Source organism: Nicotiana tabacum, chromosome 18 (genome assembly GCF_000715075.1).
Source record: "Nicotiana tabacum cultivar K326 chromosome 18, ASM71507v2, whole genome shotgun sequence".
NCBI lineage: Eukaryota > Viridiplantae > Streptophyta > Magnoliopsida > Solanales > Solanaceae > Nicotiana > Nicotiana tabacum.
Window position 1 is genome coordinate 74138447 of NC_134097.1, and position 27730 is coordinate 74166176.

General features: G+C 37.1%; 2 protein-coding genes and 1 long non-coding RNA gene across 8 annotated transcripts; 1 reads left to right on the plus strand and 2 right to left on the minus strand.

Moving 5' to 3' along the window:
* Nucleotides 1-573: 573 nt before the first annotated feature.
* Nucleotides 574-18620, minus strand: LOC107812027 (TIP41-like protein). 6 transcript variants are annotated; one of them, XR_012702135.1, is made up of 11 exons: nt 18416-18620; nt 17170-17355; nt 15314-15401; nt 14664-14777; nt 14487-14546; nt 14345-14386; nt 14095-14223; nt 7804-7919; nt 4462-5227; nt 4199-4354; nt 574-1065 (listed from the first exon to the last, which is right to left on the minus strand). XR_012702135.1 is itself a non-coding variant. In XM_075236988.1 (9 exons), coding segments are annotated over exons 1-9 (879 nt in total). In that variant the 5' UTR covers nt 18556-18620; the 3' UTR covers nt 574-1064. The 6 variants fall into 6 exon arrangements, 4 of the variants coding, with proteins under 4 accessions (XP_075093089.1, XP_075093090.1, XP_075093088.1 ...); XR_012702134.1 differs by having other exon boundaries at nt 17167-17355; XM_075236988.1 differs by lacking the exons at nt 4199-4354; nt 4462-5227 and having other exon boundaries at nt 17167-17355.
* Nucleotides 5125-5688, plus strand: LOC142172918 (uncharacterized). The gene is made up of 2 exons (XR_012702136.1): nt 5125-5264; nt 5401-5688. It is a non-coding gene; the product is annotated as an uncharacterized LOC142172918 (long non-coding RNA).
* A 1447-nt stretch (nt 18621-20067) lies between the features above and the next one.
* On the minus strand, nt 20068-26547 carry LOC107812029 (G2/mitotic-specific cyclin C13-1-like). Its single transcript, NM_001325882.1, has 8 exons — nt 26085-26547; nt 22938-23170; nt 22780-22855; nt 22624-22700; nt 22412-22445; nt 22186-22335; nt 20592-20726; nt 20068-20331 (listed from the first exon to the last, which is right to left on the minus strand). The coding sequence occupies exons 1-8, from the start codon at nt 26430-26432 to the stop codon at nt 20269-20271; spliced, it is 1116 nt and encodes a 371-aa protein (NP_001312811.1). The 5' UTR covers nt 26433-26547; the 3' UTR covers nt 20068-20268.
* Nucleotides 26548-27730: the final 1183 nt, after the last annotated feature.

The following is a 27730-nucleotide window of genomic DNA, read 5'->3' on the forward strand; positions in this document are numbered from 1 at the left end:
GCTCCCTTGGTAGTCAGTAAACTCAATGTTTGTCTTGGTCCTTGAATAAGTTACTGAAGACTGAACGAGGTTGATATGTTTCATCTACTTAGACTATAGTAGGTTAGGTTTAATTTTTCTCGCTCTTTACTTTTATTTTCATTGAAAAATAAAATTCAGCTATCTTAATGAGTTTTTATTTAAACATTCCAGCTTTGAACCATGTATCTAGACTAGACTATGTATAACTGGAGATGCACGCATATGCATTTATTTTATTGAGTTTTTCCATTAAGGTGAACTGCAGAAGAGGTTGGGGCTTTCAGTATTTTTTTAACTGTGCATCTACGATAACCATGAATTTTGCATTGATCTTTAACCTGAGAACCTGATTTGACCAACCCATTGTTTCTTATAGAAGTTAATTCCACGCATATGTTACGAAACTATACTTTATTATATTAAAGTAATTAAACTTTACTCACTAATTGTAATCACGTAACATATATTATGTGTAATCGTCTTTTATTCTCTGACATGAAATTTACGAGTGGCAATGCACAAAAGTAGTAAATTGACGTGTCATCACAACTATATGCCAACCTCACGGTCATTTGTATATTTTGACTTTTGAGCAATTAACGGGAGAAATTCAAAAATAGTTTGAATAACAAAAATAGTCACAGTTTCAAAAGTAATCGAAATTTAATCACATTTTATGTAAAGATAAATTTGAACGAAAACACTGTTCAAAATTCAAAAAATACTCCAGTATATTATACTAGAGTTCCAGTATAATATACCGATCCAACATAATATGCTGGAAGTTCATACACAGGTGCTCTAATCTCAGTATATTATGCTGGAACTTTCCACGTGCCGAAAGTTCATACACAGGTGCACCGATCTCCAGTATATTATGCTGGAACTTTCCGTGTTGCAGCAAAATAGCGGCTATTTTTCAATAACTTTGCAAACGCTGGTTATTTTTGAATGATCAGTCCGAAAACTAGCTAACCCGTACTATTTTTGCATAGTCCAGTTACTTTAATATGCTAGTTACGTGCAGGCAATCTGGATGAACACCTACAGCAAAGTAAGATTTTTTCCAAATAAACTTATATCCAAAAAAAAGAAAACGGATGTTTTTTCTTCACCATGCAGATAATCAGATAGCTGCAAATGTTCCATTACGATAATTGCGGATCAAAAAGTAACACAGGAGTAGTTTTTTTTTCTTTTGAGATTCTTCCTCCCAGCATATCCACAGACCAAAGTCTTTCAAAGAGAACTACTCCAAAACTTATTTCACAAAAGAAATAGGATAGGGATCTGATTGACAAGTGGCATATATTATCATGCTTATCTTCTTCTGTTATCCTTATCTGGATGATATGTCACCTTAAGTCGGCAAATCCCATTGCATTAATTCTTTTTAGTATCTAAGCCAAGGAATAAACTCTAAGTGGCACTTTAGAGTTTGGACCACATTACAAGCACCAAATCGGTGTTCGGAGATTGAAATAGAAACCAAGCTAAATATGGTCCACTTACTAGCCAATGATATATGCAAAAAAGTTACAAGAGGAACTCAACTTAGGCCAATGACCCTTGGCTGAAAGACTAGATTATCATTTTTATTTTTAAAATGATGACTGGATTCTAAATTTCATGTGTACATATTTAATAATATTTTAATATAAATATATTATTTGAATAAAAACTACTAGATTCTATGCATAAGGGTAAGTTTGGAAAAACAAATTGAATTTTTTCTTGATTATATAAGGGTAAGTTTAGAAAATAAAAATATAACGATTTTTACTCCTTCCGGTCCACAATAAGTGACTAATCTGCCCTGGGCACACCCATTAAGAAAATACTAAATTCTAGATAAAAATAGTTAGTGTGACTAAACTATCCTTAATTAAATGTTGCAACATAATTTAATGTGAGGCGTAAAAGACTTTTTAGGGATACATGCATAAGGGTAAGTTTGGAAAAACAAATTGAATTTTTTCTTGATTATATAAGGGTAAGTTTAGAAAATAAAAATATAACGATTTTTACTCCTTCCGGTCCACAATAAGTGACTAATCTGCCCTGGGCACACCCATTAAGAAAATACTAAATTCTAGATAAAAATAGTTAGTGTGACTAACAACAACAACAACAACAACAACAACAACAACAACAACAACCCAGTATAATCCCACAAGTGGGGTCTGAGGAGGGTAATATGTACGCAAACCTTACCCCTACCCCGAAGGGTAGAGAGACTGTTTCCAGGAGACCCTCGGCTCAAACTATCCTTAATTAAATGTTGCAACATAATTTAATGTGAGGCGTAAAAGACTTTTTAGGGATACATGCATAAGGGTAAGTTTGGAAAAACAAATTGAATTTTTTCTTGATTATATAAATGGAGACTTATTTTGGACCAAAATAAAAAGGCAAATTGGTCACTTATTGTGGACCGGAGGGAGTACTATATAAGAACGTTTCTACCATTTTTCTAGACGCACTTGCGATATCACATGTTCATTTTTGGTAGTGAACATATACTCACGAGTTTGAGTCATAAAATCAATCATTAATGTCTGTATCAGGGTAGATTACCTACACCACATCTTCTTGAAATACACCTTTCTCCAGACCCTACGTGAATACGGGATATTTCGTGCATCAGGTTGTCATGTAACTTGGGATAAAAATAGACACTACTGACTAATCAGCTAAAAAGTCTAGACCTCTTCATTGGAAACCCTAGAGACATAGATAACCTTGAAGCAGGACAATATAGAAATGATTATAGCCTTAAATAACTTATGTTATTTAGAGAGTATCTTTTCAAGTGTTAATAATTAAGTGCTTTATAGCAGGGTTAAGGGAAATAGATTGAATCAAGACATGGTCATTTTAAGCTTCAGCTGCAGATTTTAGACTCGGTTTATTATCTTCTTTGAATCACATCCCCTAGCAGCTTAATAATTTAAACTTTTCTACTCGGTTAATATTTTCTATGAATCAAATTATTGCAACTTAATAACGGTGCTAGAATAGATAGATAAAAAGATAACAGATGTATCCAGGCCAATTTGGATACAACTCAGACTATTTCACTAGGTATGTGTAACCTAAGACCAACATAAGTACCAGGTTTCTGTGCCGCCAAGGCTTAGGTTGACAGAGAGAGAACGAGTATCTTTATCTCATGGCGAACTAGGCTTTCTGCTGTTCATATATAATGTCCACAACATGCCAGGAAAGGAACCCCAACATGAGGACACCTACATAGATACTCCACCTTCAGAAGAAAATACTAAACAAAGTTGGCAAAGATTCTCTCTCATCTTTTTCCTATTTTTATTACCATCATTGCCAAATTTTTGGACCCTACCACTCGACAACTTTGTATCAATCACATTCAATGTAGTATAACTCTGCCACCACTCACGCCAACATCGACATTCTATTCAAAAGCTTCTCATTCACTCGTTCTCTCATACAGGAAAGAAGTTTTTGTAGTTGGGTTCCATCTTTATAATACTTGTTCACCTACTTGATAAGAAAGATTTTAACCCAACACAAGGAATAAACAGGGGAAATGATGAAAACAAATTCAGCATCCTGGCATGATACTTGGATCTTGGATAAAAATCTCTGCCCGTAGAAACCACCTGGTTCTTGATAGTATAACAAAACTAAACTAAAAGCTTCAGGTAATCAGGTCCGCTAAATGCCCATACCTTTTGCCATGTGTCAACTCCTGAAATTCGCTTGTATGATTTCTAAATCTTAATCATATGCTGCTACAGAAGACAAGCATAAACAAATATACCTATATGCTACAGCGAATATAGATGCCGCAGCCGCGGAAAACAAACCAAACTATAGGATTATGATAAAGACTAAAAATGGAATCATAGTTGGATTGTCTACCTTGTTTATTTCTTATCTCCATCTGGTTTATTTTAGTAATTTTAGTTGAAGATAGTTAAAGTTTGATATATCAAAAGGAATTCAATAATACTCATCAAGGTGGGGTTACCTAATTAGAGATAGAACTAGTTGAACAGACGAGAGAAATCGGTGGGGAATCTAGGCTTGACAATGACTCCAGTGAAACATGATCTAAGCATTGTCCCCTAGAATACCAAGCATCAGCTGGAGGGGACAGTGAAAATAGATATGATAAATCACAGTTTTCAGATCTCACCTTCACCTCCTCTGATCTCATTTTTATTCCTTGCCTCTCTGTCTGGAGGTCCTTTAAGAGTCCTTTCGAGTAGTATCAACATAAAGCAACTTTGTACATCCACAAAATTTCAAGCTGGCTCTTCAGTGAAAACTGTGGGAGAAGAAAAGGCAACTTCTGCATTATAATAGCGATCAGAATGATTAGTGCTGTAGATGGCAATCAGGGAACTTCAGTGCTTGATCAAGGAGAATGGTTGAATTTGAGCTTAGGAAGGAACTTGCCTTCAACATCTAAAGAATCTGAGTCACATATACCTACTTCTGCCAAGGTTTTTTCATGTAACTTCTGCAAGCGGAAATTTTACAGTTCACAGGCGTTGGGAGGCCACCAGAATGCTCACAAGAGAGAAAGAGGGGCGGTAAGACAGTATCAGTCCCAGAGGATGATGACAATGATGACTTTGCCAATCAATAACCCCATGTTCAGATCACTTGGTATGATTCCCCACTCACTTGTGCATAAATCCGGCAGAGATGCAAGTGCAACTTTGGCAACGTTCAGCGAGGCTGGTGCAGGATTTCAGATGACATCGCATACCAATCAAATGAACGGATCATTTGATCTGAAGTGGCCAGGAAGTTTTCAACTAAACCAGCAACAATCAAAAGACCATGCCTCAAATCCCAATAAGCTTGACCTGAATCTAAAGCTGTAATTATTCTCCTCATTCATATAGCTGCCACCCTAACTAGTTAGGATTGAGGCATAGTTGCTATTGTTGTTTTATCCGTCCCATATGGAACTCTTTATTTGCCAATCTGTTACAGCTTCAGGCCATCAGTACATGAACTAATTTGATGAACTGTGGACAACAATTTAGACCAAAAGAATCCTATAGTAGTGCAGCTCCCTGATATCAGGATTTTTTTTTCGGACCTAGTGTCGCAGGATCAACATCAAGAATTTCAAGCTTTTCTCATGTCCAGATATGAAACCGAAAGTGTGATATGTACTCAAGTGTTTTTGTTCCTACAGCACCTGAAACAACTTAACACCACAATCTCCATCAAATATATAGCAGAAGGTTCTCTACTTTGTGTTTATATTTATAATCTTCTCTTTGATTTATGATCTTTAATACCATATTTATACTACAAGAAGTTGGACAACTTTTATCTAGAAGTTATAAGAAAAGCAACAACTTTGACGTTTCTTTTCAGATGAAGCTTTGAAGATATATTTGCAAGGGAGTGAAAGAGAGTGCAGGGAACGACACACACTTGTTTTGCAGCACTACGGGAAGAGGGAACCTTCACAGAAATTCCAATTCCGAGTTACAAAGATGTAGGAGGAGAAGGAAATGAATGTTTTTACTTTTTTCCTTTGCTTCCATCATTTCTTCTTCTTTGGGATGATGGTCAACAATGTTCATGATTAAGATGTTACATAGTACACTGTAAATAGATTGAATTGGCTTTCAACTCTAGTACTTCAACACATCAGTTTGACCCATTCTTCACCTTCACATTCCAGATGAACAGAAATCTAAGCCCCTACCAATCAGCAACTGTTAGCAAGCCTTCTAAAATACTTACTTTAAAGTTCTACATGATGTCAGCAAATTACAAACAGAAAGTCACTAGTTGCACCACTCAGAAAGTTTTGTAATTCATTACCGCACATGAAAATGAAGTATGGGTGATTCATCTTTAGTTTCATGCCAAATCAACCAAAATAAGGCTTAAAATATTCAGCATCACACCATAACAACAATAGCCGGCATCACATCATGAATGTTCTCAATTAAGTGCTTGGAGAGGTTAGCAAAAAAATGTGAGTAACTGCAAATACTCTTCTCTAAATCATACACATTCTCCAGACATGTCTTCAACACCTTATAGTCATCAAAGGGACAGACCGGTGCACTAAGCTCCTGCTATGTGCGGGGTCCGAGGAAGAGTCGGACCACAAGGTTCTATCGTACGCAGCCTTATCTTGCATTTCTGCAAGAGGCTGTTTCCACGGCACGAACCTGTGACCTCCTGGTCACATATATAAATTCCACATTGTCTAACATAAAAAAGATAGCACTTTAAATTTACATCGCACTAAAGCACCAAATATTATGTCAATCTAATGCATTTAGGTACCTGAGTGACATAATTGAAGTTTGATAAATACTATCTCGTAGCTCCAACAAATGAAACAGCTTCTCCTTTTTCCAGTTTTGAGCACCTCAAAGTATTTCCTATCGAACATCCTTGCCCTTGTTGGCTACTCGCACTTTCAGTTTAGGTCTTGTGAGCAAGCACTAAACTTTTAAGCTCTCAAAACAAAGCATTGGTATTTGGTAACCTATTAAGGCCGGGGAGATAGCACAGACAGAAAAGGGGCTAGCATGGGCCCTACAACCTCACCTACCCCCCACAAATCTCCAAATTTGTGGTGTTATCAGTGATCCCTTCCAGTCTAAATCTTACATCTAGATCCGTGTGACGACCAGTTAGATAATGAAAGTCAAATATTATCAATTTCAACTAGAATGCAAAGTATTGAGTCAATTTTAATGCATCGTAATAATAGTACAATTCAAGAATCTTATAGTATAACCCATCAACTCGTGAACTCCTAAAGGATTTTGTATTCATATAACTGGAACCCACGTCCAAATGTTGAAATCTATCACTAGTAAAAGTTCTAATAAGGTAATATTGGGTAATTTCCTTATGGGTGCTATTTTGTTGGTTTACCAGCTTGCTCCTTTATCAGCAACTTCACCAACAACATCCATTTGGTTGCCAGATGTTATGCTAAGGGAAGAACTGTGACGAAAAGAATATGTGGGGTTCCATTTTTTACCAATTCTCAGTACAGGAGTCCCCTTTATCAGGCGAAACATGAATACTTGTAATCATGGGCGGATGTAGCCCTATATCAACGGGTTCAATTGAACCCATAACTTACGACACAGAGCACAAATTTATATGCAAAAATTTACTAAAATCGCAACAAATTTTAGATATGAACCCATAATTTTAAGGATATAATGAGTTCAATACTAAGAACCTTAAAGGTCATAGAGTTTACATTTTGGATCCGCCTCTGCCTGTAATATCTTCCCACAGAAAGTACTGAAATAATTACCCACGTAAAAGCCCCACATGACTACATGAGGTGCACAAGATCATATGTCAGCCGTCAGGACACAGTTTAATGATAAGAGTCATTGCAGCTTCATATTGCGAGTTTTCAGAGTCAAAATTTTCTATTAGAGGTTCAAGTGAGAAGGTGCTAAGTGCAAAAGAGATTTCGGGGTTAAAATGGAGTATTCTTCAAAAGTCTCGACTTATTCTCAATTCTCTGCCATTACACGCTCACATTTTTCTGATCCTCCAACCACATGATTGCGCTCTTTGAATGCAGTGAAGATTGCTCCTCAAATCCAGATAACACATTTAAAATGCGGAAAGATCAAAATTCAGATGAAAGAGAAAGTGAAAGCACTCTGAGGTACTTATACTAACTTGCTTGACGATAAATAAAAGAATGTAACTGAAGTTCCATAAGGGAAGGGGGGGGTGAAAAAGAAGATCTTATACGACAATCTAGGTCTAGGATCATACTACTGCTTACAGGGCACCGTAATGTTGAGCTTTTGAGTCTTCTGCATTACAATGGGAAGCCTTTCAGCGATGATGCTTGGATCACTATATGCAGCAGAATCAAAAGGGTATCCTTTCTGCAGATATTAAGAAGACTAGTAAGGGAATGCTTACAAATAATTAACTATAACACAATTTAACATCACAACTATCCCAACATATAATCTAAGGCGTAGTGCTAAAATTGGACACGGCGCATTTTGTAAAAATAATGAATTTTCTAACAATAGGCATATAAGAAAAGAGATTTCATTAACTTAAATGAACCAACTAAAGTTCTCTCCCTCTCTAATTTATCACCGACAATAAAATTGACATGGAATGTACCGAAAAAGGGAAAGTTCATAATGTCCCTAAAAGGTGCTTTTAGATGTAACTATTTATGTTATAAAAGAAATAGTGTGCTATGCCACATAAATATGTTGCTGCAATTAATTTTGAAAGTTTTCATTCCAGTTGTCACGTATGTTTTTTTGAAATATTGGTAAAAGGCAGGGGCGGCTTATGGGTAAGGCAAATGAAGCCATTGCCTTAGGCTCCCAAAATATTAAGGGCCCCAATTTTAAGTATTACTATGTGTCACATATATTTTATGTAGTTATTATTAATAAAATATTTTAAAAGTTTTAATTAAATTTATACAGTTGAATGATAATGTTTACCTTGAAAATGGTAATTACAGTTAGATTTGATTTTGTGGTTCTAAAAATACGTGATTTATTTTTATGCTAGTTGTTAGGCAGTAGATGCTAAGTGTGAGACTAGAAAATAAGATAAGAGCTTGAAGGCAATGTGTTAAGCAAACCGAGTGGCTCAGAATCGGGGCCTCGAGGTCGAGCTAAGTGTTAGGTTGTGAACGGCCGATGAAGGACTAACAATTCTAACAGCTTTGATAAGAGCTTTTTATGATCAATAATGGATAATAAACGAAGAACAAATAATGGAACACAATAAATGTAAGCAATAAATGTAAGTAATAGAATCAAGGGAGAATGTGTTTAAGTTAGAGAACAGAGAATGTTCTTGTATTGAATGTTGTATCATGTCATGTGTGCAAAAAATAACAAAGATCCCCTTTATATAGGAGGGGGGAATCCCAACATAGTACATATGCATTTATTACAAAGAAATGTAGCTGGTACAGCTACTTAGCAGTCTGTACCAGACTATTCTTGTAGGTGTTGTCAGCTTTGACCACGTGCCTAGGGAACTTCCCGCTTATCCATGATAACCATCGATTTATGTTGCCCCGAGGTCGGACATAAAGAACCCTCGAGGTCGAACCTCGAATTGTGCCCCGGGCCTTCGAGGTGAAGCTATGGAAAGACATAATGATCGTAAAATCAGGCTCTCCGATTTTAGCCGTATACCGATAAATAACGATAAATTTCTCTCATTTAATTAAATGATGTATTTACCTTCGCTATCAAATCTAATTTTTTTCTCCTAAAAGGGAACTCATGTATTGGCTATTTCTTTTCACCATATTTTATTGTCCATCCATTAGAAAGGACATTTTTTTTTTCAACCTTTTAAGAGAAATTCCTAAATGTAATGGGGTGCAAGGTTCGAAAGTTGACAGATTATCGGCGTGCCCCCTCTACCTTCTTCCACTTAATTAAGGATATATTTTCATTTATGACAGTTCCAAACCGTCATAAATCATAAAAAGCAAGTCTGAAATTCAAAGATCCAAACAAAAAGTTCAGATTTAAAAATCACAAAACCCCCAAAACAGAAGGAAAAACTGAATTTCGGAGAAGATTTAAAAGGGGATTTGATTGCTGAAGTTTCAAAAGTTCAAATTCCTCCTCTCTGGATCTAAAAGCTGGTTGACTGTTGAAATTGTTGCTTTATTGCTGAGATTACCGCCGAGCCCCTTTGGATTGATTTTCGATCTTCATTTGGGCTCACTTTAGCGCCATTGCTTTGTTCGATTTAGTGGTAGCGGTGATAGCTCCTTCTGGTTTTTGGGTCGTGGTATTTTCTGTGTTTTCAGGAATTCTCGGAGTATTGGAGACAAGTTGGACGCACGAGCACTGGCAAAGGAAAGCAACCTGGGCGAGTGTCAGCAAAGGGCGGTAGGAAGTGGTGCGTGAGCGTACAACTACATCGAGTACAGCAAATCAGCCACAGGTTTTGTTATCGGGAGTTGGTACCTCCTGTTTTACTGTTTCCCTTTTGGTGTTAGCTAAATTACTATTACTTTACTTCGCAATAGTTAAACCTTTCAACTAGGATACTAGTTACCACTTGTTTCCTTCTAGTTTGATTTGTTGTCCGTTGTGCACTAGCGAGTCCTCTCTAGATTGTTGTAGGTGTAGTGGCTGCAGTCTGGGATGATAGAATAAGGGCATGTCCTCGGGTGGGGCAGAGTGTGGGGTTGGGGTCAGGGGGTGGGTCGGGTAGCAGGGGAGGTAGAGGGGGCAAGGGAGCCTATAGGTTGAGAATCGGGTCATGGAACATAGGTTCACTAACGAGTAAATCCATAGAGTTGGCGAAAATCCTGCAGAAGAGGAAGATTAATATAACGTGTGTACAGGAGACTAGGTGGGTCGGATCGAGGGCGAAAAACGTGGATGGGTATAAGTTGTGGTACTCTGGTGTCCTGAGGGGGAAGAATGGAGTGGGTATCCTGGTAGATAGTCATCTTAGAGAGTCCGTGGTAGAGGTCAGGCGGGTGAATGATAGACTAATGACTATTAAGTTGGTGGTGGGTGAGGGTACTTTAAATGTCGTTAGCGCGTACGCACCGCAAGCAGGCTTGGATGAGGATATTAAGAAGCGCTTTTGGGAGGGGTTGGATGAGATTGTTCGTAGTATACCGCCTTCTGAGAGGTTATTCATAGGAGGAGATTTCAATGGTCATATTGGGTCATCTGTAGGTGGGTACACTGAGGTGCATGGCGGCTTTGGTTTCGGGGAGCGGAACGGAGGGGGCATTTCGCTGTTGGACTTTGCCAAGGCTTTCGATCTAGTCATTGCGAACTCGAGTTTTACGAAGCGGGATGAACATTTGGTTACTTACCAAAGTTCGGTGGCGAAGACTCAGATTGATTATCTCCTCCTCAGGAGATGCGACAGAAGGTTGTGCGAGGACTGCAAGGTTATCCCAGGTGAGACCCTCTCAACGCAGCATAGGCTTTTGGTGATGGACATTTGTATTAGGATAAGGAGGAAGAAGAGGTCAGTACAAGGACGCCCCAGGATTAGGTGGGGCGCCTTAACTAAGGATAAAGCTAAGGAGTTGGAAGGAAGGTTATCGGCAATGGGAGCTTGGAGAAGTAGTGGGGACGCAAACACAATGTGGTCGACGACGGCGGACTGTATAAGAAAGGCGGCGAGAGAGGTGTTAGGGATATCTACGGGCCACAATGGTGGCCACAAAGGAGATTTGTGGTGGAATGCAGTTGTCCAAGGTAAAGTGGAAGCAAAGAAGGCGGCTTACCTGCGGTTAGTAGGGAGCACTGACGAGGAGGAGAAGAGAGAGAACAGTCAAAGGTATAAGGTAGCTAGGAAGGAGGCGAAGATGGCAGTGATGGAGGCTAAAACGACAGCTTTTGCTCGTCTGTATGAGGAACTAAGGAACAAAGGTGGGGAGAAGAAGTTATTCCGACTCGCTAAGGCGAGAGAGAGGACAACTCGGGATCTGGACCAAGTGAGGTGCATAAAAGATGATGACGGCAAAGTTTTGATGGGAGATGACCAGATTAAGAGGAGGTGGCAGACCTACTTTCATAAACTTCTAAGTGAAGAAGGGGATCAGGATATTATACTTGGAGAATTGAGGAATGCCGACAGTAACCATGAATTAAGTAATTGTAGGGACATTGAGATCGATGAAGTCATGGAGGCAATGCGTAAGATGAGAAGGGGCAGAGCTACCGGGCCAGACGAAATTCCGGTTGAACTGTGGAGGTGTGTGGGTAGAGCAGGCGTGGAATGGCTTACTGCATTGTTTAGTGTTATATTCAAGACTAATAGGATGCATGAAGAGTGGAGGTGGAGTACAATGGTCCCGTTGTATAAGAACAAAGGTGATGTCCAGAGCTGTAACAACTATAGGGGCATCAAATTACTAAGTCATACCATGAAAGTTTGGGAGAGAGTGGTAGAGATGAGAGTGCGAAGGACGGTGTCTATTTCAGACAACCAGTTCGGGTTCATGCCGGGGCGATCTACCACAGAAGCTATCCACCTTATTAGGAGGATGGTGGAACAGTACAGGGATAGGAAGAAGGATCTCCACATGGTGTTTATTGATCTGGAGAAAGCGTACGATAGGGTTCCTAGGGAGGTCTTATGGAGCTGCTTAGAGGATAAAGGGGTCCCGGTTGACTATATTAGGGTGATTAAAGACATGTATGCTGGAGCTAAGACTCGGGTTAGGACAGTAGGAGGCGACTTTGAACACTTTCCAGTTATTACGGGGTTGCACCAAGGGTCTGCGCTCAGCCCATTCCTATTTGCCTTGGTGATGGATGCACTGACTCATCATATTCAAGGGGATATGCCATGGTGCATGTTATTTGCTGATGACATTATTCTAATTGACGAGACACGAGGTGGCGTCAACGAGAGGCTAGAGATTTGGAGACATGCTCTTGAGTCTAAAGGTTTCAAGTTGAGCAGGACGAAGACGGAATACCGCGAGTGCAAATTTGGAGTTGAGCCGACGGAAGCGGGAGTTGAAGTGAGGCTTGACTCTCAAGTCATTCCCAAGAGGGGTAGTTTCAAGCACCTTGGATCGGTTATTCAGGAAATCGGGGAGATTGACGAGGATGTCACACACCGTATAGGGGTGGGGTGGATGAAGTGGAGGTTAGGGTCGGGAGTCTTGTGTGACAAGAAAGTGTCACCGTTACTAAAAGGTAAGTTTTATAGAGCAGTGGTTAGGTCTGCCATGTTATATGGAACTGAATGTCGGCCGGTAAAGAACTCACACATCTAGAAGATGAAAGTAGCAGAGATGAGGATGTTGAGGTGGATGTGCGGGCATACAAGGATGGATAAGATTAGGAATGAAGATATTCGAGAGAAGGTGGGCGTGGCCCCCATGGAGGACAAGATGCGGGAAGTAAGACTCAGATTGTTCGGGCACATTCAGATGAGGAGCACTGATGCACCGGTGAGGAGGTGTGAGCGACTGGCTGTAGTGGGCACGCGGAGAGGTAGAGGGCGACCTAAGAAGTATTGGGGAGAGGTGATCAGACAGGACATGGCGCGACTTAGGATTACTGAGGACATGGCCCTTGACAGGGAATTATGGAGGTCGAGCATTAAGGTTGTAGGTTAGGGAAAGTTGTGAATATTTCTACAGCACAATAGAGTGAGACTAGCCAGTTAGGAGTTAGACTAAGAATGTCATTGGTCGTCTATTGATGCAGGGCTTTACCTGCTAGTTTTACTATACCAGCCATCTATTTCGTATTTCGTATTCTGTATTTCATATCTCTTATATTGTTGTTATTTTATTATGCATTTTTATGGTACTAATATATCGGCTCCTGTTGCTTTTTTGAGCCGAGGGTCTCCTGGAAACAGCCTCTCTACCCTTCGGGGTAGGGGTAAGGTCTGCGTACATATTACCCTCCCCAGACCCCACCTGTGGGATTATACTGGGTCATTGTTGTTGTTGTTGACAGTTCCAAACCGTGACTTGCACCTAATCACACATCACGTGTTGTACACTTACCACTAGGCCAAAGTCCTAAGAGTTTGCTTTGTATCTCATTATTATATGGATTCTACAAAAGAAATTTAAGGGCCTTTTAATATGTTGTGGTTTTAGGCCACAAAAACCGTTGAGCCGCCCCTGGTAAAAGGAAGCAAACTTATTCCACAGGCCTAATGAGTTTTGTGTTCGAATCCTCCTAGCAACCTATACTCTCAGTCTCTGCTCCCTGCCAACTTATCTACCCACCACAATATCCAACTATCGCTGCATCAGAAACTGTTGAGAAATTATGCAACATACAAATCAGCCTATATTAATAGTTGGACGAACCAACATTTCACTGAAATTTAAAGATAAAATGTCATTACTAGTAATTCCCTACATGAGTAAACAACCTATGATGGCCAGAATTTCTAAGGAAAATGTCGGTGAGCTAGCAAAATTCAGAATACCAGACAGGTTGCAGTGTCCACAAGCGTGAGAAGGATAAAAATTTGGGGCACCCTCATAGATAGATTTATACTGGACACGTATGTTGTTGTGCATGGAGGGCGGAAAGGGGGGTGTAAACTAACCGAAGACAAGGCCTGAAATGTGGTTTCTCTCCAGCAGCTTTCACGAAGAATAACGGATTTGTTATGCTCCCCAAATAGACAATGCAAACGAGTGTCTCTTAGTCTCATAAGCACTCCATCAACTCTAAGCTGTAGGAACATGTCCAACCATCAACAAGAGATATAAGCTACATGACATTATTTTTGATGCAATGGCTTCGTCAGTAAACAACAGCATTATTTATGTAGAATGTTCAGCAGAGTCACTCACCCAGAAACGCAGCAATAGGAACCAACCACTAGGCATGACTCTCTAGAAATGAAAAAGTCAGCCCAAATCTATTAAACCAACTAATGTTGTGGAAGGTTGAAATAACAACACAGTTTAATAAAAAGCACAACGAGAACATTACCACTTTAACAGTCAAAAATGAGATCCCATTATCGGCCAATTCATCCTCGTATAAGATTATCTGTTCAAATTGAAGTAAATTAACCTTGGTGCTAGAAAGGTGAAAAAGTATCAAGTTGACATGAATGAGACTGCTCAGTTACATGACCCAGAAATCACCAAAATCTGAGTCACCAACCTCATCATAAAAGAGAATAGGTTCTTTAGATGCCAATGCAACCAAATCAATTTTCTCCTTACAGTCTTCCCATGGAATGCAGCTGCTGCCTTCATCAGGTATTGCACTTTCACACTGATCGCACAATAGTAGCAAGAATAAGTAAACATCTATTGAAAGCAAAGGAGCTGTAATTAAAGGACATGATTGAGGAAGGAAAATGACGAAAAGGTTTTTATTGGTGACAAATCAAAGATATATTAAGTAATAACACACCAAGATGGTTTCACCAACAACAAAAACATATCCTGTATATTTCCACTCGTGGGGTCTAGGGTAGTGTGTACGCAGACCTTACCCCTACCTTCACAAGGTAGGGAGTCAGAATTAAATGAGTATCTGAATAACAGTTATCGATAGCATAGTAATTTATGTTGAATCATATAATGCTTCAACTCATCACAGATCATTGCTAAGTTGTAAAACTGAAATGCAATATCGGAGTCAAAACCAGAGGTGAAAGAACAGAATCAACTGATAATATAGCTTACTAAGCTAAACACATCAAAACTAATTTCCAATTGGCTTAACAAATTCTACAAAAGATAACTTTGAAAGACAAAACCTTCTTAATCGTTAAGAAATTTTATTCCAAAGGAAAAGGTAGAAACCTCAACATTTCTTTCAACAGTTTCACTTCCACAATAAGGTGTTGTGAAAGTATAGTCATAGTCGAGCACCACCTCTTGCAAAGGTTTACTGCAGAAACCAAAAAAATAAAAACAAAAGAAAAAGGCAAAAGGAGTTAGAAAAAGAAAGAAAATAGTAAGCAAGTAAACATTATCAGAACACTCACCTTTACCTTAGAAAATGAAAGAATATATTTTTCCCTGGTCAATAAAGATTTCTACATCAGCAAAATAGTTAAACAGAGCACCAAGTGTCCATGACATTTCAGTTCCCGGTCTCAATGATCTAAGAGATGCTAGAGATGTTTGCCAGTTCTGTGATTATTATGAAGTTCTAGACAGGAAATGAAAAACGGCAATTAAGACACTTGACACACACTCTCTCTCTCCCTCTATCCCTCTCCCTCTCCCTCTCCCTCTCCCTCTCCCTCTCTCTCTCTCTCTCTCTCTCTCTCTCGCATGTTTAAGATCATAAGTTTCTAAGGTCAAATGCTCTTTGTATACAGTATATATATATATATATATATATATATATATATATATATATATATGCTTGTCCAAATTCTTTTATTGTTTCATTTGGTTGTATAGCTAAAGAGAGAAGTATGTTCATTTCCCAAAAGTTATGGAAGTTTTTTATCTTCTTCAAGAGAGGCTCCATTTGAGCTTAGGAAGTGCTCATTTGGTGTGATAGTCTCATGTTGTGCAGTTCACTTATTCAGCCAAAGGCCTAAAAGTTGATCCTAGTAGGACCCAATCTTCTCTAGACCGTGGAGTTTTGAAGGTTCTGTAAGTTAGCATCTTTGTCAGGGAGATCCATTCACAATTCAAAAATGAGTCCAATCATAGAAGCCATTACATGTGCTTTTACTGATATAAAATAGCTATCATTAAGTTCTAGAGTTAGCGCCAGCCATATTTTCAAGAAGTAATATATGCCTTTCAATTTGATGCTGACCACAAGGACACAGGAGGCGCTGTTGGATAAAATGGAAGATTGGTGCTTTTCTTTAGGAGCAGAAGTTTTCTGAAGTAGCTTTAAGATTATCCATTCGTTTAAATTGTTCACTGTTGATCTGATTGGTGCATGTTCATCAAGTGTGCACTGTCTCAAATCATGAAGCACTCTCGCATTTGAATTGAGAAAAAAAAAATTAACCGCACAATATAAATAGAGTGTTCTTATCTTCAAGTGTTAATTTCTGCAGTCAGCACCAACCAGGCGAACCAAACAAAGTCACAACTCTTACCTCCTCAACAATGGAATACAGATAATATATGTTATCTATAATTGAATACACAAACTTGAAATTGTAGGATTTGAAGAGATGAATAATTAAAACATATCAGATATGAAGGAACTACAGGACAGAACATTCAAAACCATTACATTACTGCCAACCTAATGCATGATGCTCCATTCTTCAAGGATACATAACTTGCATGCCTGAGGGTTCTTCACTCCCACAGTCCCAGTTCAAAGTTTTAAAGTAGTTCTGAACCCCTTCCCCCAACCCCCTTTTACCAACAAATCACAATAAAAGAAAATTTAAAAAAAAAAAAATGAAAACTCTTGGAACAACTTCAATGCCCTCCTTATTGATAGACATTTTTCAGCTTGAGTGAAACAAAAAATAAACTTTCAACAATCGAATTGCACGAAGTCCCTAAGCAAGTTAACCACCAAAACCAAAGTACAGGTAAATAGCTATCTCTGGTTTTTCATGATCATTCTAAACATTTATGATAGATAGAAAAGTTAACAGAAAAGCTGGAGAAACATATGCAGAATCCTTGATGTAGCATAAGGTTAAAAAAAATAGAACAACATAGACCACCTCCTGAATTTCCATTTTGCAGCTGCTGGAACTTCAACAGGCGGCAATGCCTCATGTTTCCAACCAACTAAAGCATCGAATGCATTGAAAAAAAACTTTGTGCCACTATTCACATGTTTAAGCACCAAACAATTATCTCCAAATACCATCTCCGGCAAGTGAGACATTTGAAGTTCTTTTTCCCATCTGTGTATATAGATATATATGAGCATTAGCAGTTAGAGAGGAACTAGACCTTTCCAATAAAGAAGATATCAGATGCTTGAAAACAGAGTATTAATGGATATATCTAAAGGCATAAAAAATCTGCAGCCAATTCTTACCGTAGCATTACTACAATAAGACAGGTCACTTGAATCTCAAAAGCATCTCCAACCATTAATTTAAAGGTGATACATTGCTGTTCATGGAACTCTTGGCAAGGTATTGAAGAAAACAAATGTTCATTAAGATTCCATATAAAATATGATTCAGATGTTTGTTGTGAATGAAAGGTCTAGTACATATTGAAGAAAAGGTGAGTCCTAGAAAGGAAAAATCTTGCTCACTTTAAAGTTTTTCGCTTAGAATTCACGTAACCGTAAATGAGGTTCCTCTTGAATTCTTATTTCATGGTTGCGTCTAACTCAAGTCCTACACTTGTACTGCGCCTGGAATCAATTTATCTTTCAATCAATAGTCAATTAGAAAGTCCGCTCAGTGATTTTCATAAAGCATACTGGTACCAAATTGCAACAAAGGAGGATATTTGGGACCAAAGAAGTAGGATTATGGTAGGTTGATTTCTAGCATAATATAGAATAATTGCAGGTCCTCCATAGTTGGCAGATTGATTTATCAATGATCAGCTAAACCATATTGCCCGGTACTATGCTGGTGGTACATAGCACATATCCCAGTGGAATAGTCCAGGTGCACTACAGTTCAAGCTGTAGACTCTTGACTACTAGTCGAGGTGCGCTACAGTTCAAACTGTAGACTCTTGACTACTAGTCGAGGTGCGCTACAGTTCAAATTGTAGACTCTTGACTTCTAGCAGTTGCACTAATTATAATTATACGCAACAGAACAAGCACCAGAATCTCCGATGCTTGCAGAAATCATATAAGCTTAAGAAAGTAGGATATTAGATGTTTATAAGTTTTAATAATACAAGAAACAAGCAAAAATGAAGCATTATAAGTCCAGTGAAAGACAAATGAGGGTTAATCGACTTGTATGTTGGGAGAGGGGAAAAGGAGAATACCGTTGAAGATGAAGAGAATTGAGAATGGAAAGCTTGCGAGACTCGATCTCCCAACCGTGAATGCAGAGTCCTCGCCGGCCGTCCGGCAGAGGTTCAGCTCCGGCCGCCTTTAGTTCTTTATCATCACTCTCCCACTCCATTATCGATCGCCCAAAGTCAAAAAGTTTCAATTCTCCGGTCCTCAGGGCGAATGACTTGGTCTTTATTACTATTACAAGTTTTGAATTTATATACAGTGTTACACGGAAAGTATAATAATATTGTATTTTAATTTATTATAGTAACAGATTATTTGCTTATTTTTAGTATTACCTAGTTATAGTAGCTTATTATAAAGAGTTACTAGTACAAGTTAAGTTATTACAAAGAGCTAAAATCAGAAAAGGAAAAATATGAAGAAAGAAAAAAAGACAAAACATAGAACAATAGAAAAAGAAAAATAATAACAAAAGATTATATTTGAGAGGAAAGAGTATTGGAAATTACAATCAATAATATTTTTTTGAAGCTATACTTGTGCATAAGACGATCAAGGAGGTTCCTTCTACATCAGCTCTGAAGCTATTGACCTCCATTTCGGTAATGCTTTCTCTTTAGCTTAAGCATAAAAGGGAAAACACAAGTACTAAAACAAATATACAATCTAAGTATATCTTTAATACTCTTGGGGTCGTTTAGTTGGTCGGAAAAGGGATAATAATTCTAGGATAAATTACGGGATTATTTCATTTCGTATTTGGTTATGGATATTAATTAATCCCGAGAACTATTTTGTACTAAATTTATGGAATTAGTAATCTCATATAAAAGGTGGAATAACAAATCTCATGGAATATGCTTTTCTATCCCATACCGATAACCAAGTGACCCCTTAAGTTTTAATATACGGCCTACATGCTTATCAAAAAAAATAGAGAATACTTATCAACACATACACAAAATTTCTAAATCATTTGGAAGGTTGTGTAGTTTTTTTTCTGTTATGACCGAGAAATAATATTAAATTAAGTTCGTTATTGTGACCTAAGTCACAAGTCCCTCTACCTAAGTAAGAGTAACTCGGGTCTCTTTTGATAAGCTGAAGTAGTTAAGACCGAACGTGGGAGTTAATGAAGACTTCATGCAAGTTATGATATTATTACTCAAGTATTTTCCTAATCTGGAGATTCTTAAATTGTGGTCTGATTGGATTTTTTACGAATTCTCCACAAAACTTCCGTTTCTTTTTATATGGTATTGGTAGTTGGTGGGTAAGACTTGTAAGTTTTGTAAAACTGATGTTTAATGTGAAAGGAATCTTTCAAGAACAGAGGGTTGTTTAATGTTTTGGACCATATATATCAAGTTTGCTAAAGTAGGAACGTAACAGTGCACTATAAAATTTTAACTTCCTCAAGAGATGCATATACACAAAGAATTCATATAGTCAATCTTCAAACTAATTTGAGACTGAAGCGGAGTTGATATTTATCTGAGCTAGGATACTGCAATGAACAGTATCCACCTGTATTTACACTAACAAAATTTACAAAATTTCCCATTTCTAAAAAATAAAAATAACAACATCAGCTTATGAACGATCATTCTGCACTAACACAATCTATACATCATATCCCAAACCATTAAAGAAGCTAATGAGTTTCACATCCTTGTGTTCATTGCTGGAGCTAAGCAATCCTCAAGTCTCTCGCCAGGGAAAACAATGATAAGTTGAAATCTGTTAGCAGCTATGGAGAAAATTTAAATGAATGCTTGGTGTACTTCCAAGCAAAATCCAGTACAGTGATATTCTTTGGTTGTTTATCTTTGGGGAAGCTGAAAATTGGCTTGACCATCTCATTCGATTGTTTTCCTCAAGCATCATCAAAAAAACAAGCAGGAATATCTGGAGGGTGCAATGCGGCCACACACTTGTACTGCATCCCAATGGCGAAGGGATGGGTGGAATACGTTAGGATGCGGATAAAATTGTTAAGTATTCAGGTAATTAAGCTCACGGTGCCCTTAGCAAAAGCTTAGTAAATTTAGTGGCTGCATTATTTAGGAGGAAGCCCCTCAAATGCATTTTCACCCAAAAATTAATGGTGCCACTAAGAGTTTCAACATTAAAATTCACAACCAAAAAAACTACTGGGTACATTAGAAAGTGCTTTCATATCAAATTAAAACTATGTACCTTGTGATCCATGTATTTCTTTCTTACTGCCTGCACAGATGCTGCCCTTCTACCAGATTGCAACTCATGGATTACAAGAACACAATCCTTCAGTTCAGATGGCTTATAACCTGTACAATGTTGTAGTGCCAAGTTCTGCAAAACCAAAAAAACTGATTCAGACTGTTGGACTTTACATATCAGTGCGGGCAATTTTAGCATTTGACATAAATGGCTGAATGTTTCTCTTAAGTAAAATCTTAGAAGCTTCTTCTAGAGAATTTAACGCATGAGAAACCCATCTAGATTTTAAAACTCTTCAAGTTTTTTATTGAATGCCTACATTTGTTTTCTTAATGTATGCCAAAATAGTGTCCACTTTCCTTGAAAGAAACATATCAAACAAATTAAACTCTACAAAGAAAGAAATGAAAGTCACATTGACACTTCTGAATACAACTTCTCATCTATTCTATTTTTAAAATAATACTAAAAGCTAATTTGTGGTAGCATATGTTCCTTTTGTTAAACAAGAAGCACACAAGAATACTACTTTTAGCTGTTACTTCAACTGTTATGCAAAATCAAACCAAGACATTCAAATTTAAGCAGAGAGAATATCAGATTTGAATGAAGTGATTATGATAATTGTGTTAAATTTGTGATTTAACTGTTGGCCTTAAATGCATAACAAAGGACATTCCAGAATAGTGCTCAAGTTTTTAATGTTTTTGTCTACTGTGGGCTTCTATCCAATATATATAGTGGTAGGAAGTCCAATTACTAACGTTACCATAAGATCCTAACAAGGATCCTAACAAGCATATGTTCCTAATAATCCTGGTTTTTTGGTAGAATCAAAATAGGATAATAGGAGGATCACATATGGACCTAAGCCCAGACATCATCCTAGCACTTTTGGCAATTTCCATACCCCAAAACTGTTTTACTGTAAATAATATAAACAAAAATATACCATAAGATAAGGCACATATTCATGACCATAGTTTGTTCACCACTTCACGTTTGAAAACTTGTTGTCTATATACTACAGCTACAGCTTCACGTAAGAGACATTGAGCTAGAATGGTCTATTTAGACTTCATTTTAACATGCTAGGTTTTTACTACATGTTTAGTAGTCATTCAAGTAAAGATACAGTTATATAGGATCTCAACATTAAAAACCTGATTCTACGGCTGGATACGAAGATCTCTAATACAATAATATATCTAACATCACAGTTCTCAGAACATTAATTGAGTATTCATGAGTTCAACTTTATGGAAGTTTTATAACAACCAAGTAAGACGCATCCATGTTTTAGAAGAATGTAGTTTTAAATTTGTGTGTATGTTAGAGATTAAAAAATCAGTAAAACATAAACAGCTAAGTGAAGTTGGACACTAAGTTCAATAAGCCCCTTATGTCATGTTTAGGTTACAAAGAGCCACTGCTTCCCCCTGTTGAAAGGAAGTGTTCTCATCTTTTTCTTTTCCTGCTTTCCTCCCTTCTGCTTCTCAGTGCTGATTCTATCACCAAACAAAGTGATAACCTCTATTCACATGTGAGATGCTCCAATACATGAAATGTGACAAAAGGAAACCAGTCTTACCCATGGGTGGACTTTAGGCAAGAGTGTAAATCTTGATAGAAAGATAGCTGAAGCAGCAACCGCTGATGGCAAGAATCGCACGCAACTGTAATCTAACAAACTCAGCTCCGCGAGATAACAGCCCAAGAATTCAAAGTGCAACGTTAGAAACTACATGAGAGAAAGTAATGAATAAGTACTGGGAAATAAATCTTGAAAGCACCAGAGATGTATAAGCATGACTTACATCAACATTATCTTGGGAAACCTTGGTGAAGATTCTGCAAATTCACCAAGGAAAATTTCATTGTTAGCCATTTAGTCGAGTATCCATAGAGCTCTAGATTACCAAGAGATAAATGCATGAATAGAAAAGGCAACAACTAGGATTTGACTTATGGGCTTGAAGTAGGAAATGGCGATCAACTGCTTCTAGTAGTATCTTGTGTGCATCCGAACCTGAGAAAAGTTTTTGTGGTGGGATTACTGATCTCAAAATTCAGAAAATTGAGCAAATCTCTCTCCATGTTCACTACCTGAAACTCAAATCCAGTTCATTCAGTAAAAGAGTTTGCATGCTACTAAACAAAATGATTGAAAGAGATGCAAATCAACCTCTTCTCCGGTGTATGTATTGTCTGTAATATAACAAAAATCTTCAACATGAGGAGGACTGATCTCTTCATACTTTCTGAAACATCAAGTATACAAAATGAATAAATCTGATGTGACAAACAATTTTAATTTAGAAATAAGGGTTTCAAGAACCATACGACGCAACAAGCATGCAAGATACACCAAGTAGCTGGAGACTATTCCTGGCCATAACGTGAGAAGACAAAAATCTGTCGACGAATGTCACTGTGAGATAAAGGGTGTCGGAAACAAGTTTATACTCGTCTGCCACCTCCACTAACCAATCAACTAAAATCATTCGCATAGTAGGAGTCACATCATTCTGAACCTTCTCCATGTAGTTAGACAAAGGCCTCCTCCTTGCCTCAACCTAGATAACAATTCAGCATCAGATTGATGCATTCAGAAGGAATTTATTTCAATTCGGTGAAGTCCTTGAGCAGTCACAAAATGTACAAAGTTTTACAATAAGCTACTGGGACATATAAGGTAAGTCTTACAAAACAAATGAAACTGAAAAAATGGTGAGACAGCCTTCTTCCCTTTTTGGCTTTTCGCCTATTTCTCACAATTCCTGATAGTGTACAAACACTTCAACAAATTCACCCATTTATGTCCACATGAAAATACAAAGCTGATAGTCATTTGCCATCGGGTCTTTCACCTTGTTGAAAAGATGTATCCAGCATATAAGCAGCGTTTGCACGGGTATATCCACTGTCTCTTAAGAATAGATGCATATCTAAATATTATATTAGAAGTGGGAAGCCCTTAATTAAAAAGTTAAATTACTAATTGCCCTTCTTTAAAACCTAATTACCCTCTTTATAAAAACAGACGCCTACAAACAATACCAACCTGATGCTTAATACCCTTGCATAACAGTCATAACCATTCAATTCACAACAACAACAACATACCCAGTAAAATCCCACTAGTGGAGTCTGGGGAGGGTAGGATGTACGCAGACCTTACCCCTACCCCGGAAGGGTAGAGAGGCTGTTTCCGGGAGAACCTCGGCTCAACAGAACCATTCAATTCACAAACTTGCTGATTTTACAAATTGATTGGAGAAGCACATATGAAAAAAAGGGCTGAGATTAATAGTGAACTACCGACTAAGATTTTGTCCATCTTAACTGTTTTGATGGCTCGAGAAAAGAGAGGGTAAGCAAGGAGGCAGTTTCTCAAAAGTTTTTGGTGCATGTGATGTTACAAAGCTGAAGCCGTGCAATTTTAATTCATGATTCATGTTGGTAAAAGGTTTTTCAAGTTATGCATCACGCCAAAGGCAAACATATCCCTTTATGAGGTGACACAAGCCTAAAATAAATTGAAAAAATTAAAAACGTTTTCCATTTGACTTTGACTTTGTGATGATCTAAGACACAACATCAAAGTAGTAAAATGAGAAGAAAGTGATTAAACTCAGGTTCTACTTTCTTACTTCTACTTCTATTTGTTTATGAATTTCCAATCTTGGTAAATTTTGAAAATGTTATTATTAGAAATATTAGAATAGATGACACACCTATGATGATCTTGAAATGCATATTAAGTTTAAAAACAACCTCTTTGATATATGCTCATTAAAATTAATTATTCGTGACAAATAAAATAAGTTTTAAATTGACAAATAACTATGTTACGTAAGGAGCAGATGGATTTGACTTTCAAGTTATGAGATAAAATGAAATACTTCATCTGCAAGGAAGATATCTAAAAGTTAAAACTGTTTTACCATTTTTAAATCATAAAAAATGATATTTATATTTGGTATCATTTTTTTTATTAAAGAGTAAAGACATTATATGCCAATGTTATTTTAGAAGAAAATGTGTGTTATAGCACTTTAACTTGACGATGAAAAGCAGTGAGTAAAGTTTGATACATAAATTTTATGAAAAAGCCACTTAGAATACTCAAAGTTTTAGGGCGTTTGATTTATAATTAAAAGTCACTACTAGACTTAGTATTTAATATAATTTGAAGTACTTGAGATATAAAATATTTATTCAAATTTTGTATTTCAACTCTCACAAAATTCTTGGTAGATATATGATTGTTTTGTATTATATTTTATTTGTTGATTTTAAGTAATTGTATGAATGGCAAGATAAAAACGATGGGTTTATATCTTCCACTTTTGAAAGAAAGGATCTTGAAAATTTGTTATCTTATTAAGTATCAAGATTAAAAGAAATAATGGGGTTATATATATTGAGTCAATCTCATTACATTGAGAAAGTGCTAAGTTAATTTAGTCACTTAAATATAAAAGAGTTCAGTACTTCATTTAATCCAAATTTCGAGTTAATTAAGAATGATAGAAGAGTTGAGGCTTAATTAGATGATGTATGCAAGCGCTTTTGGAAAACATTGGCTGAGTTCTTTGTTTTACTAAGAAAAGTTTTGAGTTCAATAATCAAAAGTTCCTACATGACTCGACATACACGGGCAATGCGCGTGCCGAGGGACTAATATTTAGAAATGTACCATTGCCTTTAACTTATGAATCCACCTTTGTCTAACAGTAACCAGGCTATCATAAGGAAGACCCATGTCATTACCCACCTTGCCATTACCTCAAAAAGAAAAGGTCGGTAACAACATTGTCCTATAAAGCACATGAACATAATTTTCAACTAGGATGAACAATAATGGAGATCATTAAATGAATGATAAATTTTATTTACACAAATGCAGCTGAACCTCAGAGAGCAGAAACTTACAAATTCAAGATAACAATAAATCATAGTAACACATAAAAAATAAGAATAGCACTGTACAAGAAACAGAAGCAGGCTTTTGTGATCAAGAAGTCTAACAAAAATACGGACTATGGAAATACAGAATACTTCAAAAGCCAAGATGCAAAATATACCCTAAATGTGAGCAAAAATTTCATCCAAATCCAGCTGGGAAAAAATGGCTAACCAACTTTACTATCTAAATAGAAACTATTACGATATTCCAAAAAAGAGAGCGAGATATCAGATCATCAAAATAATAACAACTCTTATGAGGCAATCTAACAAAATAATCCAACTGTCCATTCGCGCATTAATTAAAAAGCAAAACAAACAAAAATGCTAATCAACAAATTTCCATTTAATTTCAAAAACCATGCCTCAATTCCTAATTAATCTGGATCGACTATAAGAATACTCAATATCCATTTAAACCCGTGTCATCCTTTTTCTTTTTGGAGCAAGTTACAAACCAAATAAAAAAGAAGTTCAAATAAGTGGCATAACATAATAAAGTTGCCAAAATTATTGTACCTCCAAGGAGTGAAGATGCTGATATATAAGAGGAGCATAAGCACATTTCTGCAAGTCATCATTAGGGCTAAAATTAGTAGCAGCATCGGACTTGAAACTCTGTATAGCAATTTTTTTCCTTTTAGTAGGAGCAGTTTTTTTCAACTTGATTTTGTGTTTGGAGTTGTGGGTGTTCGTTTTGGTCGACCCAACAACATATTCCAAGTTGGTAAGCTCGCCCAACACGACCCGTTTCAGTAGTGGATCATTTCCATTGGAGGATGCAGCGGCTAAGGTATCATCAAACGCTCGCTTATTGGATGCCCTACTGGTGTTGGTGGGCGCCGCCTTATTTTCTTCGTTCGCCATTCAAACAACTGATTTAGAGGTAGAAGAAATTGTTTTACACCGTAAGATTGGATTTTTTTAGTGTCTGAGATATTGTGTTTGTTTGTTGGCTTTCGTGGGGGATGGGAATAACCGATTTAGGGTTTAGCGCGGTGAAGGGCGCCATGAACATACTGCCAATTTGTTGAATTTCAAAAACAACCGCGCGCCCCTCCTCTGTTTTTCCCCAACAGAATTTCAGCTTTGAACCAAAATGTAAATAGGCAAAAGGTAAACAAAAACAATCTTAACATATTTGGTTATTTGTGTAATAAAATAAACTTTCTCATAATTAATACACTACTTTTTTTTGGTCAACATACTTAATACAGTACAATATCTGGAAAGTGACATATTCTACTGTATATTTATTATTTAGTACAAGTATAACTTTATTGTGAAATTTTATAATACTATTATTTTGTGTGGAATAAATAAAATATATATAATAAAAAAGAAATCTTTCTTTAAGCTCCGGCCGCGTGATTTGTTATTCAAAGCAGAAAGGCGAAGAAAACAATATGTCATTAATTTAATGGATATGACATCAGTGAATTAGAAGAAAGTATTTTTCTACCAAATAGAAAAAAATGACCCTGATCACTTATGAGCTAAAGTTTTTTACTTTTTACAAAACGCCAATTGTTACACCGATATGTGATAAATAATTGGATTATCAATGTGTCTTTGGTATAAAGAAAAATGTTGTCCATATTAATTTATTAGGATAAATATTTGGTTGGAGAACAAAAAATAGTCTTTGAGAAAGCTTCATCAAAATTGATAATCATGTCACCAACTTAACTAGCATTCGATGAAAGTTTTTAGCATTAAGATTATTGATAATAATGTCAAATGGTTGGCTAGATTAAGTACAACGACCCAGTATAATCCCACAAGTGGGGTCTGGGGAGGGTAATATGTACGCAGACCTTACCCCTACCCCGAAAGGTAGAGAGGCTGTTTCCAGGAGACCCTCGGCTCAAAAAAGCAATAGGAGATGATATGTTAGTACCATAAAAATGCATAATAAAATAACAGCAATATATAAGAGATATGAAATACAGAATACGAAATACGAACTAGCTGGCTGGTATAGTAAAACTAGAAGGTAAAGCCCTGCATCAATAAACGACCAATGACATTCTTAGTCTAACTCCTAACTTGCTAGTCTCACTCTATTGTGCTGTATAAATATTCCCAACTCTCCCCTAACCTACAACCTTAATGCTCGACCTCCATAATTCCCTGTCAAGGGACATGTCCTCAGTATTCCTAAG